This window comes from Chiloscyllium plagiosum, chromosome 19 (assembly GCF_004010195.1).
Source record: "Chiloscyllium plagiosum isolate BGI_BamShark_2017 chromosome 19, ASM401019v2, whole genome shotgun sequence".
NCBI lineage: Eukaryota > Metazoa > Chordata > Chondrichthyes > Orectolobiformes > Hemiscylliidae > Chiloscyllium > Chiloscyllium plagiosum.
In genome coordinates, this window is record NC_057728.1 from 61,144,101 (window position 1) to 61,158,841 (window position 14,741).

The 14,741-nt window shown below is 42.5% G+C and overlaps 1 protein-coding gene across 2 annotated transcripts in view; it reads left to right on the top strand.

The window, feature by feature from the left end:
* The window catches only part of LOC122559311 (sodium-coupled neutral amino acid transporter 4-like), a 70,462-nt gene that overhangs the window by 45,520 nt on the left and 10,201 nt on the right, over nucleotides 1-14,741 (top strand). For both annotated transcript variants that reach the window (XM_043708671.1, XM_043708670.1), the window contains exons 9-14: nucleotides 1,479-1,561; nucleotides 3,156-3,214; nucleotides 5,512-5,796; nucleotides 5,885-5,964; nucleotides 7,491-7,591; nucleotides 7,820-7,944. In XM_043708671.1, the coding sequence (XP_043564606.1) occupies nucleotides 1,479-1,561; nucleotides 3,156-3,214; nucleotides 5,512-5,796; nucleotides 5,885-5,964; nucleotides 7,491-7,591; nucleotides 7,820-7,944 (733 nt within the window). The remainder of the gene's footprint in view (nucleotides 1-1,478; nucleotides 1,562-3,155; nucleotides 3,215-5,511; nucleotides 5,797-5,884; nucleotides 5,965-7,490; nucleotides 7,592-7,819; nucleotides 7,945-14,741) is intronic.

Genomic DNA, 14,741 nt, shown 5'->3' on the forward strand with positions numbered 1-14,741 from the left:
TTGGTTGCTTTCCTGAGGCAGACAGAGTCAGTGGGTGGAAGGCTGGTTTGCGTGATGGATTGGGCTGTGTTCACAACTCTCTGTAGTTTCTTGTGATGTCGGGAAGAGATTGGCCATACCCCAACAGGATGCTTCCAGATAGGATGCTTCCTGTGGTGTTTTCTGTAAAACTTGGTTAGAGTTCTTGTGGACAAGCAGAATTTCCTTATCCTCCTGAGGAAGTTGAGGCGTTGTTGTGCTTTCTTGACCATTGCATCCACATGGGTGGACCAGAACGGATTGTTGGTGATCATCACTCCCAGGAACTTGACGCTCTCAACCACCTCCACCTCTGTCACTGGATTCTTGACTTCCACTCCTCTTCCTGAAGTCAATGACCAGCTCTTTCATTTTGCTGATGTTGAAGAGGAGATTGCTGCCTTTACCCCATGCCACTAAACACTCAATCTATTTCCTGTTCCCTGTCTCTTCATTGTTTGAGACCAACCTACAACAGTGGGGATGCCAGCAAATGTGCAAATAGAGTTGGAATTTGACCCCATTTCCTGAGTGTAAAAGGGGTATAGTAGGAGGCTGAGTCTGCAGCCTTGCAACGCACCGGTTTGGAAGATTACGGTGGTGGTGGTGGTGTTGTCTATCCTTACTGATTGCAGTCTATGGTTAGGAAATCAAGGTCCAGTGACAGACGAGGGAGCCGAATTTTAGAGGTCTCAGAATTTAGAGATCAGTCTGTTTGGAATTATGGTGTTGAAGGCAGAATTGCAGTTAATAAGTAAGAACCTGACAGAGATATCATTGTTATCCAGATGTTCCAGGGATGAGTGCAGGGCCAGGGAGATGGTGTGTTCCATGGATCTGTGAATTGCAAAGGATCAAGGCAGTCTGATGGAGTTGATGTGAGCCATGGCTAACCTCTTGAAGCATGTCATAATAATGAAGATCAGGCACTAGTCATTGAAGCACGCTGTATGATTCTTCTTTGGCACCGGGATGATGGTGATTTTCTTCAAGTGGGGAGTGACTTCAGATCATAGTAAGGAGGCGTTAATGATGTCAGCGAATACCCCAGCTAGCTGGTCCGCACATGATCTGAGTGTACGGCCAGGGACTCCACCTGGACCAGTCGCCTTTAATTGCTGAGTTCAGACTCTAACAACAGTAGAACAACAGCAGAATCGAGTTATTAGCAGACTGGGTGTACCAGCCAGGATCTGGTATGGTGCCATGCACCACTATGACCTATGTATAAGGCAACACCTAGTTTCAAGTCATAAATAGTGACCAAAATGCTTAACCTGCTAAATTATTATTTGTAGTGGCTACCTGAATATATTTGTCATGGGATCTGTGCAGAGTTTTTATGTTAATTTTTGAGATGCATTCCTGGAGAAAAGGTATAAAGCAATTTGAACTTGAAACATGACAATATTTCGCAATTTATTGCCTTGTTTGTGATGCAAATAAATTTTCTGTTCCAGAGTGTGGTATACAAATGGCAACTACCTTGTTGTACTTGTGTCGCTATGTGTTATTCTACCACTTACGTTTCTCAAGAACTTAGGTAGGTTATAACACCTGTACGTAATTCCTGCATGGTCTCTGGTTCTGTTTCTGCTATTTGTCCTGAGAACGCCAAATGGAGTGCTAAATTGACACTAAATTACATTGTAAGCGCTGTATTAACAGAATCTAAGTGCCTTTCTGGTGTGTTGCAATTAAAACGAAGCATCAGGAATACTAGGCCTCAAACCATTTAGAGAGGCCCCTCTTGCCTTATCCTAAGATTTTGAAATTACTGATTAACTTCATAATCTGCATTTACAGCTAATGTTTGTGTGTTGTGCTGCACGTATTAACATCTTGTTGAGGATATGGCTTTAACAAACTGGTTTTGCAATGATAAACATAATAAAAGTACAGACATTGCACTGTTCCCGTTACTGTGTTTGTCCAAGGAGAAATGTAGTATCAAAATGTGTTCTGAAGAAGGGTGACTGGACTCGAGCCAGCTTTCTCTCCACAGATGTTACTAGACCTGCTGAGATTCTCCAGCAATTTCTATTTTTGTTTCAGATTTCCAGCATCCACAGTTCTTTGATTTTTTTTTAAAATGTGTCAAAACATATTTTTAGTTTCAAGATCTGTTTTAACAAATTTGCAGCAATTATCAAGAGCATGGCAATAGGGTTGCAGGCTCAGTCTTTTTTCTCTTGAAGAGAGAAGGCTGAGTGGGGGTGGGGTGGGGTTATAGTGGAGGTCTTTAAAAGATTTTGATTAGTGTAAATACAGAGGGAGTGCCTCTAACTTGCGGGAACTGGAAAATTAGCAGCAACCAAGTAAGGAAGTAAGAAGAAGTTCTTTACTCAGTTTGTGGTGAGACTGTGGAACTTCCAGTGGCCGAAATTGATAAATTCTTCATCTCGCAAGGAATTAAGGGCTACAGGGAGAGTGTGGGTAAGTGGAGTTGAAATGCTCATCACCTATGATTAAATGGCAGAGTGGACTTGATGGGCCGAATGGCCTCACTTCCACTCCTATGTCTTATGGTCTTACTACCACAACTGTTGAATAATTGAGACAAATACAATAGATGGATCTAAGTGCAGGCTAAATATGATGATTTGGAGACACCGGTATTGGACTGGGGTTTACAATGTTAAAAATCATACAACACCAGGTTATAGTCCAACAGATTTATTTGAAACCTAGTGTTGTGTGATTTTTAGCTAAATGTGATGTGGAGGTGCCAGAGTTGGACATGGGGTGGTCAAAGTCAGAAGTCACACGACACCAGGTTATAGTCCAACAGATTTATTTGAAATCAGAAGCTTTTGGAGCTCTGCTCCATAAGTTTAAGGCTAAATACGAATGAGAGAGAGGAGGGAATGGAGGTTTATGCCGATAGACCTAGATGAGGATGGGTAGGAGAAGATTTGAATGAATGCTGTATGTTCTCTGTAGTTTGATTTATGTGTGTAACCCATTGAACTTGCTCAGAAACAACTCATAATTTGTTCTGATTTTGTCTTAATCATATTGTTCACTGTCTATATATTCAGGCATTTTGTTAAAAAAAAAGTTAGAGATGGTTGGTATTGTCATAGAAGTGATATAAAATAATTCTAATCGCTGTTATTTTGTTTCTCCCTGTACAGGGTACCTTGGATACACAAGTGGATTTTCGCTCTCTTGTATGGTTTTCTTCATATGTGTTGTGAGTACAGACTGACTGCATTATACAATAAACCAAGGCAAGCTATAGAACAGGCAGTCCTCTTCTGGAGGCAGAAACGACAATCAATCTACCAATTCATGTCAATTGCAGGCCTTTGTTCCAGAAAATGACCAGCCCTTTGTAAAAGGGTATGTGATTAACAGCAGGAATGGATAATAAAGGTCAACTCACCATAATCTTACTGCACCATTATAGAGAGAGAGAGAGACAAGTGGTGGGTGTTTGACATGAGGGGCACCATGATTCAGGTGAGGGGAAAGGTTGAGGAAGGGAGCCCCTTATGGCAACTTCAACTAGTGCGGGCATTGAACCCATGCTGTGGGTATTACTCGACATAGCACACCAGCTATCCAGCTAACTGAGCTAACAGACCCCCAAAACTTGCATCGATGGCAGAAGATTAGAAGAAGTTTCCATAAACAATGACCAGAAGAAACAATAAGTGCTGGAAAATGGGACTAATGTAGATTTAGTTTTTTTTTATGGTGTAGACCTAATGTGCAGAAGGTCCTCTTCTGCACTACATATATAATTCGATGAAATCATTACAATCCTTGTAAATTGCTGTTTAGACCAATAGCACACCAAGCTCAGTACGTCTGCCTAGCTTCAATATCTATGCCATGCAGGAGAGAGGCTTACCTCTCGGGCTGGGAAAGTTGGACTGGGATTCTCTGCTGGAAGAGACAGTCATATGAGCCATGGGAGAGATTGGCAGAAAGCACACTGTTTATGTGTCCCAATTGATAAAGGGGTTACAGAAACTAATGTTGTTATACCAATATTCTCCAGGATTTTATCCACAGCAGTGAGGGTGTTGGGCTAACTGAGAATTTTCAGTGGCACCTTCAGAGGTTCTTCTCTTGTCATTGATAGGGTTTTCCCTGCGACCATGGGTGCCAGGCTGACTGATGGACCTATTGTCTGTTCAGAAAGGGAAGAGCTCCTGGTCAGGCATCCTCTGCCCAGTGGAAGCCTCCAGGCTCCAAGATAGTTGGCCCCACCCTGTGTCTTCCCCATTGCCACATCCTGATGAACCATGCACCCCCAAGCCTCATCACTGGAGTCTGCCTCCACGCAACCACAGACCTACCTTTCCAGTGATGACCTCCCATAGTCATGGACGTCTACAATACAGAAAAAGGCCCTTCATCCTATCGGGTCCATGCTGGTCAAAAGCAATCACCTTGGTTGTTAATGTTTTGACACTAGGCAATTGTAATAAAAGCTAAACTCCATGTAAGAGCTGAAAATTGTTTCTGATCCAATCATCACTCCCAATCTGGTGGAGATAGAGTCATAGAGACACACAGCACAGAAACAGACCCTTCCATCCAACTCGTCCATACCAAGCAGATATCCTGACCTAATCTAGTCCCATTTGCCAGCTCTTGGTCCATGTCCCTCCAAACCCTTCCTATTCATGTACCCAGCAAAATGCCTTTTAAATGCTGCAATTGTACCAGCCTCCACCACTTCCTCTGGCAGCTCATTCCGTACATGCACTACCCTCTGCCTGAAAAAGTTGCCTCTTAGGCCCCTTTTAAATCTTTTCCCTCTCACCCTAAGCCTATTCCCTCTAGTTCTGGGCTCCCCCACTCCAGGGAAAAGACTTTGACAATTCACCCTATCCGTGCCTCTCATGATTTTATAAACCTCTATAAGGTCACCCGTCAGCCTCCGACGCTCCCGGGAAAACAGCCCCAGCCTGTTTAGCCTCTCCCTATAGCTGAAACCCTCCAACCCTGGCAACATCCTTGTAAATCTTTACTGAACCTTTTTCAAGTTTCACAACATCCTTCCAACAGCAGGGAGAATGGAATTGCACACAGTATTCCAAAAGCGGTCTAACCAGTGTCCTGTACAACCACAATGTGATTTGGGCTCATTCCTTCACTTTTCAGCTGGGGCTGTTGGCCCTACATATAGTCAACTAGATAAAAACAATGACTGCAGATGCTGGAAACCAGATTCTGGATTAGTGGTGCTGGAAGAGCACAGCAGTTCAGACAGCATCCGAGGAGCAGTAAAATCGACGTTTCGGGCAAAAGCCCTTCATCCTGATGAAGGGCTTTTGACTGAAACATCGATTTTACTGCTCGGATGCTGCCTGAACTGCTGTGCTCTTCCAGCACCACTAATCCAGAACCCCACATATAGTCGTTTATTTTCTTTGTAATGTGGAGGATTGCTCTGTACCTTAGCTATGTTTGTACAGTACATGTTTGCACAAAACACCCCTACTTTAAAGTAAATCTCCTGAAATATTCTTCCAGGTCATATATAAGAAATTTCAAATTCCCTGCCCCTTGCTTCCACTGGACCATCATTCAGGAAACTTCACAACATTGGTCAACACCACAGGGCACTCGTTAACAGAGTATCCAGTGATCCGTAACATAACCACTCATCACGACCTGAACCTTATGATGCCCTACGTTAATGGACACACAGCAGCAGAAGATGAAGATTATGCCCTCATCCACACCAATGGGGTCAGTTATGAAGCCCATCTTGAAGCTGATATGTGCAAACCAAAATACCTGGTGTTCAACTCACAGGTATGCCAGACTTTTAACTATCGGGAGGGAAGAGTTCTCCTCTCTGATTTTTCAGAACCTCAAGAGGCTGTCTTCATTTCTCTTTCAGACGGCGTACACCATCCCCATCCTTGCCTTTTCATTTGTGTGTCATCCTGAGGTACTTCCAATCTACAGCGAACTTAAAGGGTAGGAACTTCTCACAGTCCTTTACTTTTGCAAAGAGTAAACATCCCAGTAAAAAAAATACAAGTTGAAATCCTGAAGGAGTAGAGTCATAGAGATGTACAGCATGGAAACAAGAGTCTTCGGTCCAACCAGATGTCGATCAGTTATCCCAACCTAACCATTTGCCAGCCCCCAGCCCATATCCCTCCAAGCCCTTCCTATTCATATACCCATCCAGATGCCTTTTAAATGTTAATTGTACCAACCTCCACCATTTTCTCTGGCAGCTCATTCCTTTCACGCACCATCCTCTGCGTGAAAAGTCTCCCCCCGAGGTCAGTTTTAAGTCTTTGTCCTCTCATGTTAAAGCTAAGCTGACTAGTTTTGGACTCGTGTATCCTGGGGGCAAGACCATGTCTACTGACGTCCCTGTATTCTGTTCTAAAGAAAGCTGAAGAAGTTATAGCGGTTAATTTTAATTGGAGGATGAGGTTTTGGCCTAGTAATTATTATAGCTAGACTATTAATCCAAGGACCCAAAGAATGATCTGGGACCCTAGGTTTGTAATCCTCCTGTGGCAAATGGTGAAATTCAAACTCAATAAAAATCTAGGATTAAGAGTCTAATTATGACAGTGAAAGTGTTGCTGATTGTTGGGTGGAAAATACTCATGTGGTTCACTGACATCCTATAGACAAGGATATCTACCATCCTTACTTTACCTGGTCTGGCCTACATGTGACTCCAGACCCACAGCAATGTGGTTAACTCTTACCTCTCGACAGTTTGGGGTTGGCCAATAGACGCTGGCCCAGCCAGTGATGCCCACATCTTGTGAATGGATCAAAACAAAATTATTTTGTTCTTTACGAGGAGTTGACCAAAACAATAAATGGAACTGGAAAAACTGAAAAAAAAACCTGAAAATGCTGAAATATTCCACAGTCCCTCGGTAGAGAGACACTAAACCTTGAACCTTGGTAAGGCCACATTTGGAGTACTGTGTGCATTTCTGGTCGCCTCACTTTAGGAAAGATGTGGAAGCTTTGGAGAGGGTGCAGAGGAGATTTACCAGGATGTTGCCTGGAATGGAGGGCATGGAATGCGCTGCCTGTGGGAGTGGCAGAGTCAGAATCATTGGTGACCTTTCAGCGGCAATTGGATAGGTACATGGATAGGCGCTTAAGCTAGGACAAGTTTTCGGCACAACATCGTGGGCCGAAGGGCCTGATCTGTCCTGTATTGTTCTATGTTCTAAACTAACCAGGTTAACTTTTTAAAAATTAACCATCAGTCAGGTCTGATGAGTTCTGTTGAAAGATGTTGGACCTGAAAAGGTTAAATTGCTCTCTCCATCATAGCTGCCAGACTGAATATTTTCAGCATTTTCTGTTTTTAATGCCACTTTGCATGAACAGTTCTGCCAACCTGTGTTCTGCAAGTGCCCAGGTAGGTCTTAGAATGGGGTATAAAATAGAACCTTTAATTCTTTTGGCAAATCTGGCATATAGAGATTTTTTTTAAAAAAACTCTGCTTACCTTTCAGTCGCTCTCAAAAGAAAATGCAATATGTCTCCAATGTGTCAATTGCCGCGATGTTCATCATGTATCTACTGGCTGCTCTTTTTGGATACCTGACCTTTTATGGTGAGTGAGAAAAGGAACATTGACGCAAAATCTGCTGCATTTGATATCCAAACCTTTGTTTCTTTGAATCAAATGCGAAGTGTGCATCGTCAATCCACTGCTCCAATTGATTAAACTCGCAACATGTCAATTAGTGCAAACAAAGCGCCACCTTTTGCTGCTCATTTTATCTCTTTTTGCTTTCAGATTATGATTGTGTGCTTTTTTTCCCTTTCTCCTTCCACACAGGACAAGTTGAAACGGAGTTGCTTCATACTTTTACAAAAGTATATAATTTTGACGTGTTACTATTGTGTGTCCGTCTAGCTGTGCTGGTGGCAGTTACGTTAACAGTACCCATTGTACTTTTCCCGGTAAGTAAGGACATGGCTCATGGTATTGACGCCCAAATGGCTACTTTTTATTCTGTTACTTTTGGATGATTTTGACATTTGTGGGGAGAGAAAATATCCACAATCCATTCATTGTCACGGATAACACTCAGGAAGGTGCCTTCCTTGTCAACATCCAAATTGGGAACGATTGCCAGGGATGTTGAAGTTTGGACAATTCATTCAAAAAGTCCATCAGCACACCACTCATGTTTCTAAAGAATGTGTTACCTTGGCTCATGAACTACAATATAGTCCTCTCAATCCATGAGTTCTAAGTTCAAATCTAACCCAGAGCAGGAAGGTTAAAAATCGAGTTTGAGCCGCGAGAACAGCAAACAAATTTGGACAATTGAAGCAAATTTGATACAGCACAACATTACATTAATGCATGGCTGGAGTGGCAAGTAGAAAATACAGCTTGGCACTCTTCAGTGAAGTAAAGTATGAGGGGTGATAGATATAGGACAGATGTCAGAGGTAGTTTCTTTATTCAGAGAGTAGCAGGGGCATGGAACGCACTGCCTGCAACAGTTGTAGACTCGCCAACTTTACGAGTATTTAACTGGTCATTTAATAGGCATATGGACGAGAGTGGAATAGTGTAGGTTAGATGGGCTTCAGATTGGTTTCACAGGGCGGCGCAACATTGAGGGCCGAAGAACATTACAGCACAGTTCAGGCTCTATGTAAAGCTTCTGACATTAATTCAGGATTCTATGATTCCTAAACTTGACACTAGTGGAAGAATGCTGACTATTCCAGGCACCCTTCTCCAGGAAACCTTGGGCCCCTTCTCTATTTGGCTCCTCTCACCAATGCCCCACTGTCCCCCTCCCTGTCCCCTTACCATGAGTACCTAATAATGTCTGAATTTACAAGCTACTGTGTGAGTTGGATACAGTAGTATAAACTGTTACCTGGAAAAAAAGCATGCATTCAGTAAATTGTCCTGTACAAAGGAATATCATTGATGTTTCTCTATGTAAACTATATTACTAGCTGTTAACCTTTTCATTTGATATTCCTTCGTAAAAATTATAATATGCAGTGGAAATGCTCTCTCAAATTACAATATGAGGGATCAGGCTTTTGTTGCTGGAAATAAAGAAATGTTTAAAGGTTGGGAGGTCTAAATGTTTTCAGTATGTTCTTGAATGCTTATAAAAATATGCCTTGACAATTAATTGTATTTTGTTAAAATCTGTTGGGGTTTCTTTGCTTTAGCACATGTTGATGACATGAGGGAGTCTGTGCATTCTAAACAGGTCGATTTTAATAAGGCCTGCTCTGGGAGGTTTGAAAAACTCACTCCAGTTTATGTACTTCACCAGCAGTGTATCTTCCCAGGGTCAGGCAATGATGGATTGAACTTCAAATTGCAGCTTTTCTTATTCGGTCACAGTACTGCTCTAACTCAGTGTATCTTCCCTTCAAACAATTAACGTGGTTAAAATAGCCAGAGTGTGAGGAGGTTCTGTCCAGTCGGTCTTATCTGTATATCAGACCTAGCTTCCTGAAAAATAACACCAAGCATGTTTGTATAAAGCTTATTAACCAGTAATGAGTAGCAACATTGAAGAACATTTTCCTCAGCACTGCAGCAAATAAATTGGATGAAATCTCGTTATCCTTTTTACAAACTGAAACCGTTGGCAACAGGCAGCTTTTGTTGCTCAGTTTCTAGCAGCTGAACGTTTTAAGGAAAAGAGAACATTAGCAAGGAAGCTTTTATAATTGACTGACTGAATGAATCTGGCTCTGGATTAATGGTGCTGGAAGAGCACAGCAGTTCAGGCAGCATCCAAGGAGCTTCGAAATCGACGTTTCGGGCAAAAGCACTTCTTCAGGAAGCCTTCATCAGGAAAAAAAGCTTTATTCCTGATGAAGGGCTTTTGCCCGAAACGTCAATTTCGAAGCTCCTTGGATGCTGCCTGAACTGCTGTGCTCTTCCAGCCCCACTAATCCAGAATCTGGTTTCCAGCATCTGCAGTCATTGTTTTTACCTGAATGAATCTGGCTGTTTGGGGCTGTCCTGAAAGGTGTTTATGTCAGTTCTCACTCTGGTTTGATTCAACAGGTGTGAAGGGCACTGACTCTTCAAATCTCCTCCTTGCACTTCTTGCCAGGTCAGCCACAGTGGTGGCTTGTGTTTTTCAGGCTGGTAGCTTCAACTTTCTGCTTTAGGCCTGCAGCTTGGGAACTTCGGGTAAGCCAAATCGGGCAACACCGTACCCCTTGTTTTAGTAAACCCAGGCTTTCCTAACGATGACAAGCCTCTGTTATTGCTGACTCCACCTTTAATAAAATTCATTAAACTTCTTTTATGCCATCTACCTTACTTTAAGTATAAGTTAGTGTTGCTAAGCTACAGCATTATGTATACCTACTGTTTGCTTGGTTAGGCTGAACATGTTGGATTTCAGGAGCTATGGGTGACACAGTGACTGAGTGGTTCGCACCGCTGCCTCACAGCGCCAATTCCAGCCTCGGGCAACTGTCTGTATGGAGTTTGCACATTCTCCCCGTGTCTGCGTGGGTTTCCTCTGGGTGCTCTGGTTTCCTCCCACAATCTAAAGATGTGCAGGTTAAGTGAATTGGCCATGCTAAATTGCCCATAGTGTTCAGGGATATGTAGGTTAGGCACATTAGTCAGGGATAAATGTAGAGTTATAGGGTGGGGGAATAGGTCTGGGTGGGTTATTCTTCATCGAGTTGGTGTGGACTTGTTGGCTAACTGGCCTGTTTCCACACTGTAGGGATTCTATGCTATCTCTAAAGTTTGACTTTGCTCTTGATGTTCAAATAAATTCTGTCATTGTACTTTTGTTAAGGTAACGACCACTGTAAAGAAATTCAAAGTTTTGGTGAAGAAATAAATTGCATCTTTATAGTGCCATCTATTATCACAAAGGAGAGGCAAGAAAAACTTGGGTTGTTGTTCCCTGGAGTGTTGGAGGCTGGAGGGGTAACTTGATAGAAATCTGTAAAATCATAAACTGCACAGATAGGGCTGATGGTCAGAATCTTTTCCCCAGAGTTAAAATCTGAGCTGAAAATGTGTTGCCGGAAAAGCGCAGCAGGTCAGGCAGCATCCAAGGAACAGGAGAATCGACGTTTCGGGCATAAGCCCTTCTTCAGGAATGAGGAAAATGTGTTAGGAAGGCGGTGCTGAGTCCATTTTCAGCTCTGAGCTCCAGCATCTGCAGTCCTCACTTTCTCTTCCCAGAGTTGAAATGCCTAATACTAGGGTGTATGCATTTAAAGTGTGAGTGGGAATGTTCAGAGGAGATATGAGGGGCAAATTTTTAACACCGAGTGGTAGGGGTCTGAAACATGCTGCTGGGGATAGTGGTGGAGGCAAATACAATAGGGACATGAATGTGCAAGGAATGGAGGGTTATGGACCAGGGGCAGGTAGAAGTGATTAGTTTAGTTTGGGTCACATTCAGCACAACATTGTGGGCCGAAGGGCCCGTTCCTGTGCTGTGCTGTTCTATGACTCAATGTGCTTTACAGCCAAAGGATGTATTTAGAATTGTGGTCACCGGCAAGCAGGTTAGTTACAGAGTTAAATGCAGCATATAGATGGTGAGACCTAGAAAGGAATGTTCTTGATCATATATATTACTCACTGAAGGAGGTAGTGTTTAAGTACAGGAAATATACTTCAACAATAAATGATGGATAATGGTCTTATTAGAAAGTGCATTCAGACAGAATTAAGTAGTTAAGTCTTCATTAAACTTTGAAGGTTTCCAAAAGGCACCACATTTTGAGAGTCCTTGGATATTCTTCCTCCTTTTGATTTCTTAAAACAAATCACAACTTGAAAGAGCCACCTCTGACCTTGCAGACATTTGTACTGCTCTATTCTAGGCACCTGTCTCCTGGTGAATTAATGTGGGATTAGCTAAACCATATAGCCATTTATTTTAAAAGCTTAAAAATGTGTTGCTGGAAAAGCGCAGCAGGTCAGGCAGCATCAAAGGAGAAGGAGAATCAACGTTTCAGGCATAAGCCCTTCTCCTGTTCCTTTGATGCTGCCTGACCTGCTGCACTTTTCCAGCAACACATTTTTAAGCTCTGATTCCCCAGCATCTGCAGTCCTCGCTTTCTCCTAATTTATTTTAAAAGCCCTATTTATTTGTGGACTGCACACAGGTAGAACATTGTCTTCCACCTTTGATTTAAATCCTGCCCTGCTGATGGGATGGAAGTTGATTTGGGTGGTGAGGCAGTGTATATATGAAATAGGTTTGAGTTTTAATTTACTGTAACTTTTGAACAATACTGTAATATCACCCCAAGAATATAACATAGCTAGTGTGGGAACACAAGAATTCCTACTGTGAGGACTCTGCTGATTTGAATTGAACAGAAGGATTGCACAACTCTGTTACACACAACCTAGAGCAGCCCGAAAGAGAAATATGTTTCATTTTCTCACCGCTGACAAAATAAAGGTGCTTTTGATGAACTAACCTTTGTTGATAATTTAATTTACTTGAAAAACCCATTCATAATCCGAGAAATAAATGTGTTCAGCCTAATGGCAATGACATTTGGATGAACTTTCTAATCTTAATTCTACAATGAACTTTAATGAAACAAATTAAACTGATATTGGTGCTGTTAATTATCTGTACTGCATGAACAAAATCAGCTTGCCTTGGAGTAATTCATTCAAAATAGAAAAGACTAGCATCTGATTTGGGTCTTGTCGCGGGCATAGATTAAGCTGTAACAATGAACGTAATCAAACTTTTGAGTGTCAGCAGTACCACAAGGTGAAACTTCACCAATCTGGACCAGAGTATAACGGTTCTGTCATATATATCTTAACTATACCAAAGGGCTCCTTCACAACCTCCTGTTAAATGATGTGCAAAAACAATATTGTAGTTCCCTGTAGTCTCTGAGCAGTTTGTTAGAAAGAGGTTTAGAACATAGAACATCACAGCGCAGTACAGGCCCTTCAGCCCTCGATGTGGCGCCGCCCTGTCATACTAATCTGAAGCCCATCCCACCTACACTATTCCATGTACATCCATATGCCTGTCCAATGATGACTTAAATGCGCTTAAACTTGGCAAATCTACTACCGTTGCAGGCAAAGCATTCCATACCTATACTACTCTCTGAGGAAAGAAACTACCTCTGACATCTGTCTTATACCTATCTCCCCTCACTTTAAAGTTGTGTCCCCTCGTGTTTGCCGTCCCCATACTTGGAAAAAGGCTCTCCCTATCCACCCTATCTAACCCTCTGATTAGCTTGTATGTCTCTATTAAGTCACCTCTCAACCTTCTTCTCTCTAACGAGAACAATTGAGATCTCTCTGCTCATCTGCACTCCCAAGAATCTTACCATTAGCCCAATACTTTGCATTCCGATTACTCCGTCCAAAGTGTATCACCTCACACTTGTCCGCATTAAACTCTATTTGCCACCTCTCAGCCCAGCTCTACATCCTATCTATGTTTCTCTGCAACATACTACATCCTTCGTCACTATCCACTACTCCACCGACCTTAGTGTCGTTCGCAAGTTTACTAACCCACCCTTCTATGCCCTCATCCAGGTCATTTATAAAAATGACGAACAGCAGTGGACCCAACACCGACCCTGCCACCTCTCAGCCCAGCTCTACATCCTATCTATGTTTCTCTGCAACCTACTACATCCTTCGTCACTACCAATACTCCACCGACCTTAGTGTCGTTCGCAAGTTTACTAACCCACCCTTCTATGCCCTCATCCAGGTCATTTATAAAAATGACAAACAGCAGTGGACCCAACACCGACCCTTGCGGTCCGCCACTAGTAACTGGACTCCCAAGATGAACATGTTCCATCAACTACAACCCTCTGTTTTCTTTCAGCAAGCCAATTACTGATCCAAACTGCTATATCTCCCACAATCCCATTTTTCCACATTTTGTACAATAGCCTATTGTGGGGAACCTTATCGAATGCCTTGCTGAAATCCATATACACCACATCAACCAGTTTACTCTCATCTACCTGTTTGGTCACTTTGTCAAAAAACTCAATAAGATTTGTTAGGCACGACCTACCCTTCACAAAACCGTGCTGAATGTCTCTGATCAGATTATTCTTTTCCAGATGGTTATAAATCCTATCTCTTATAACCTTTTCCAACACTTTACCAACAAATGAAGTGAGACACATTGGTCTGTAATTACCAGGGTTGTCTCTACTACCCTTTTTGAACAAGGGAACCACATTTGCTATCCTCCAGTCCTCAGGCACTCTTCCTGTAGACAATGATGATTTGAAGATCAATGCCAAAGGCTCGGCAATCTCTTCCCTCGCTTCCCAGAGGATCCTAGGATAGATCCCATCTGGCCCAGGGGACTTGTCTATTTTCACACTCTGCAGTATTTCTAATACCTCTTCCTTGTGAACCTCAATCTGTTCTAGTCTAGATGCAAATATCTCTGTATCTTCCTCACCAACATTTTCATTTTCTGTAGTGAACACTGTCGAAAAATATTTATTTAGTGCTTCCCCTATCTCCTCTGACTCCACACACAACTTCCCACTATTATCCTTGATTATCCCTAATTTAACTCTCGTCATTCTTTTATTCCTGACATACCTATGGAAAGCCTTAGGGTTTAACCTGATCCTATCCGCCAACCACTTCTCATGTCTCCTCCTGGCTCTCTGAGCTCTCTTTTTAGGTCTTTCCTGACTTCCTTGTAACCCTCAAGCGCCCTAACTGAGTTTTCACATTTTATCCTAACATAAGC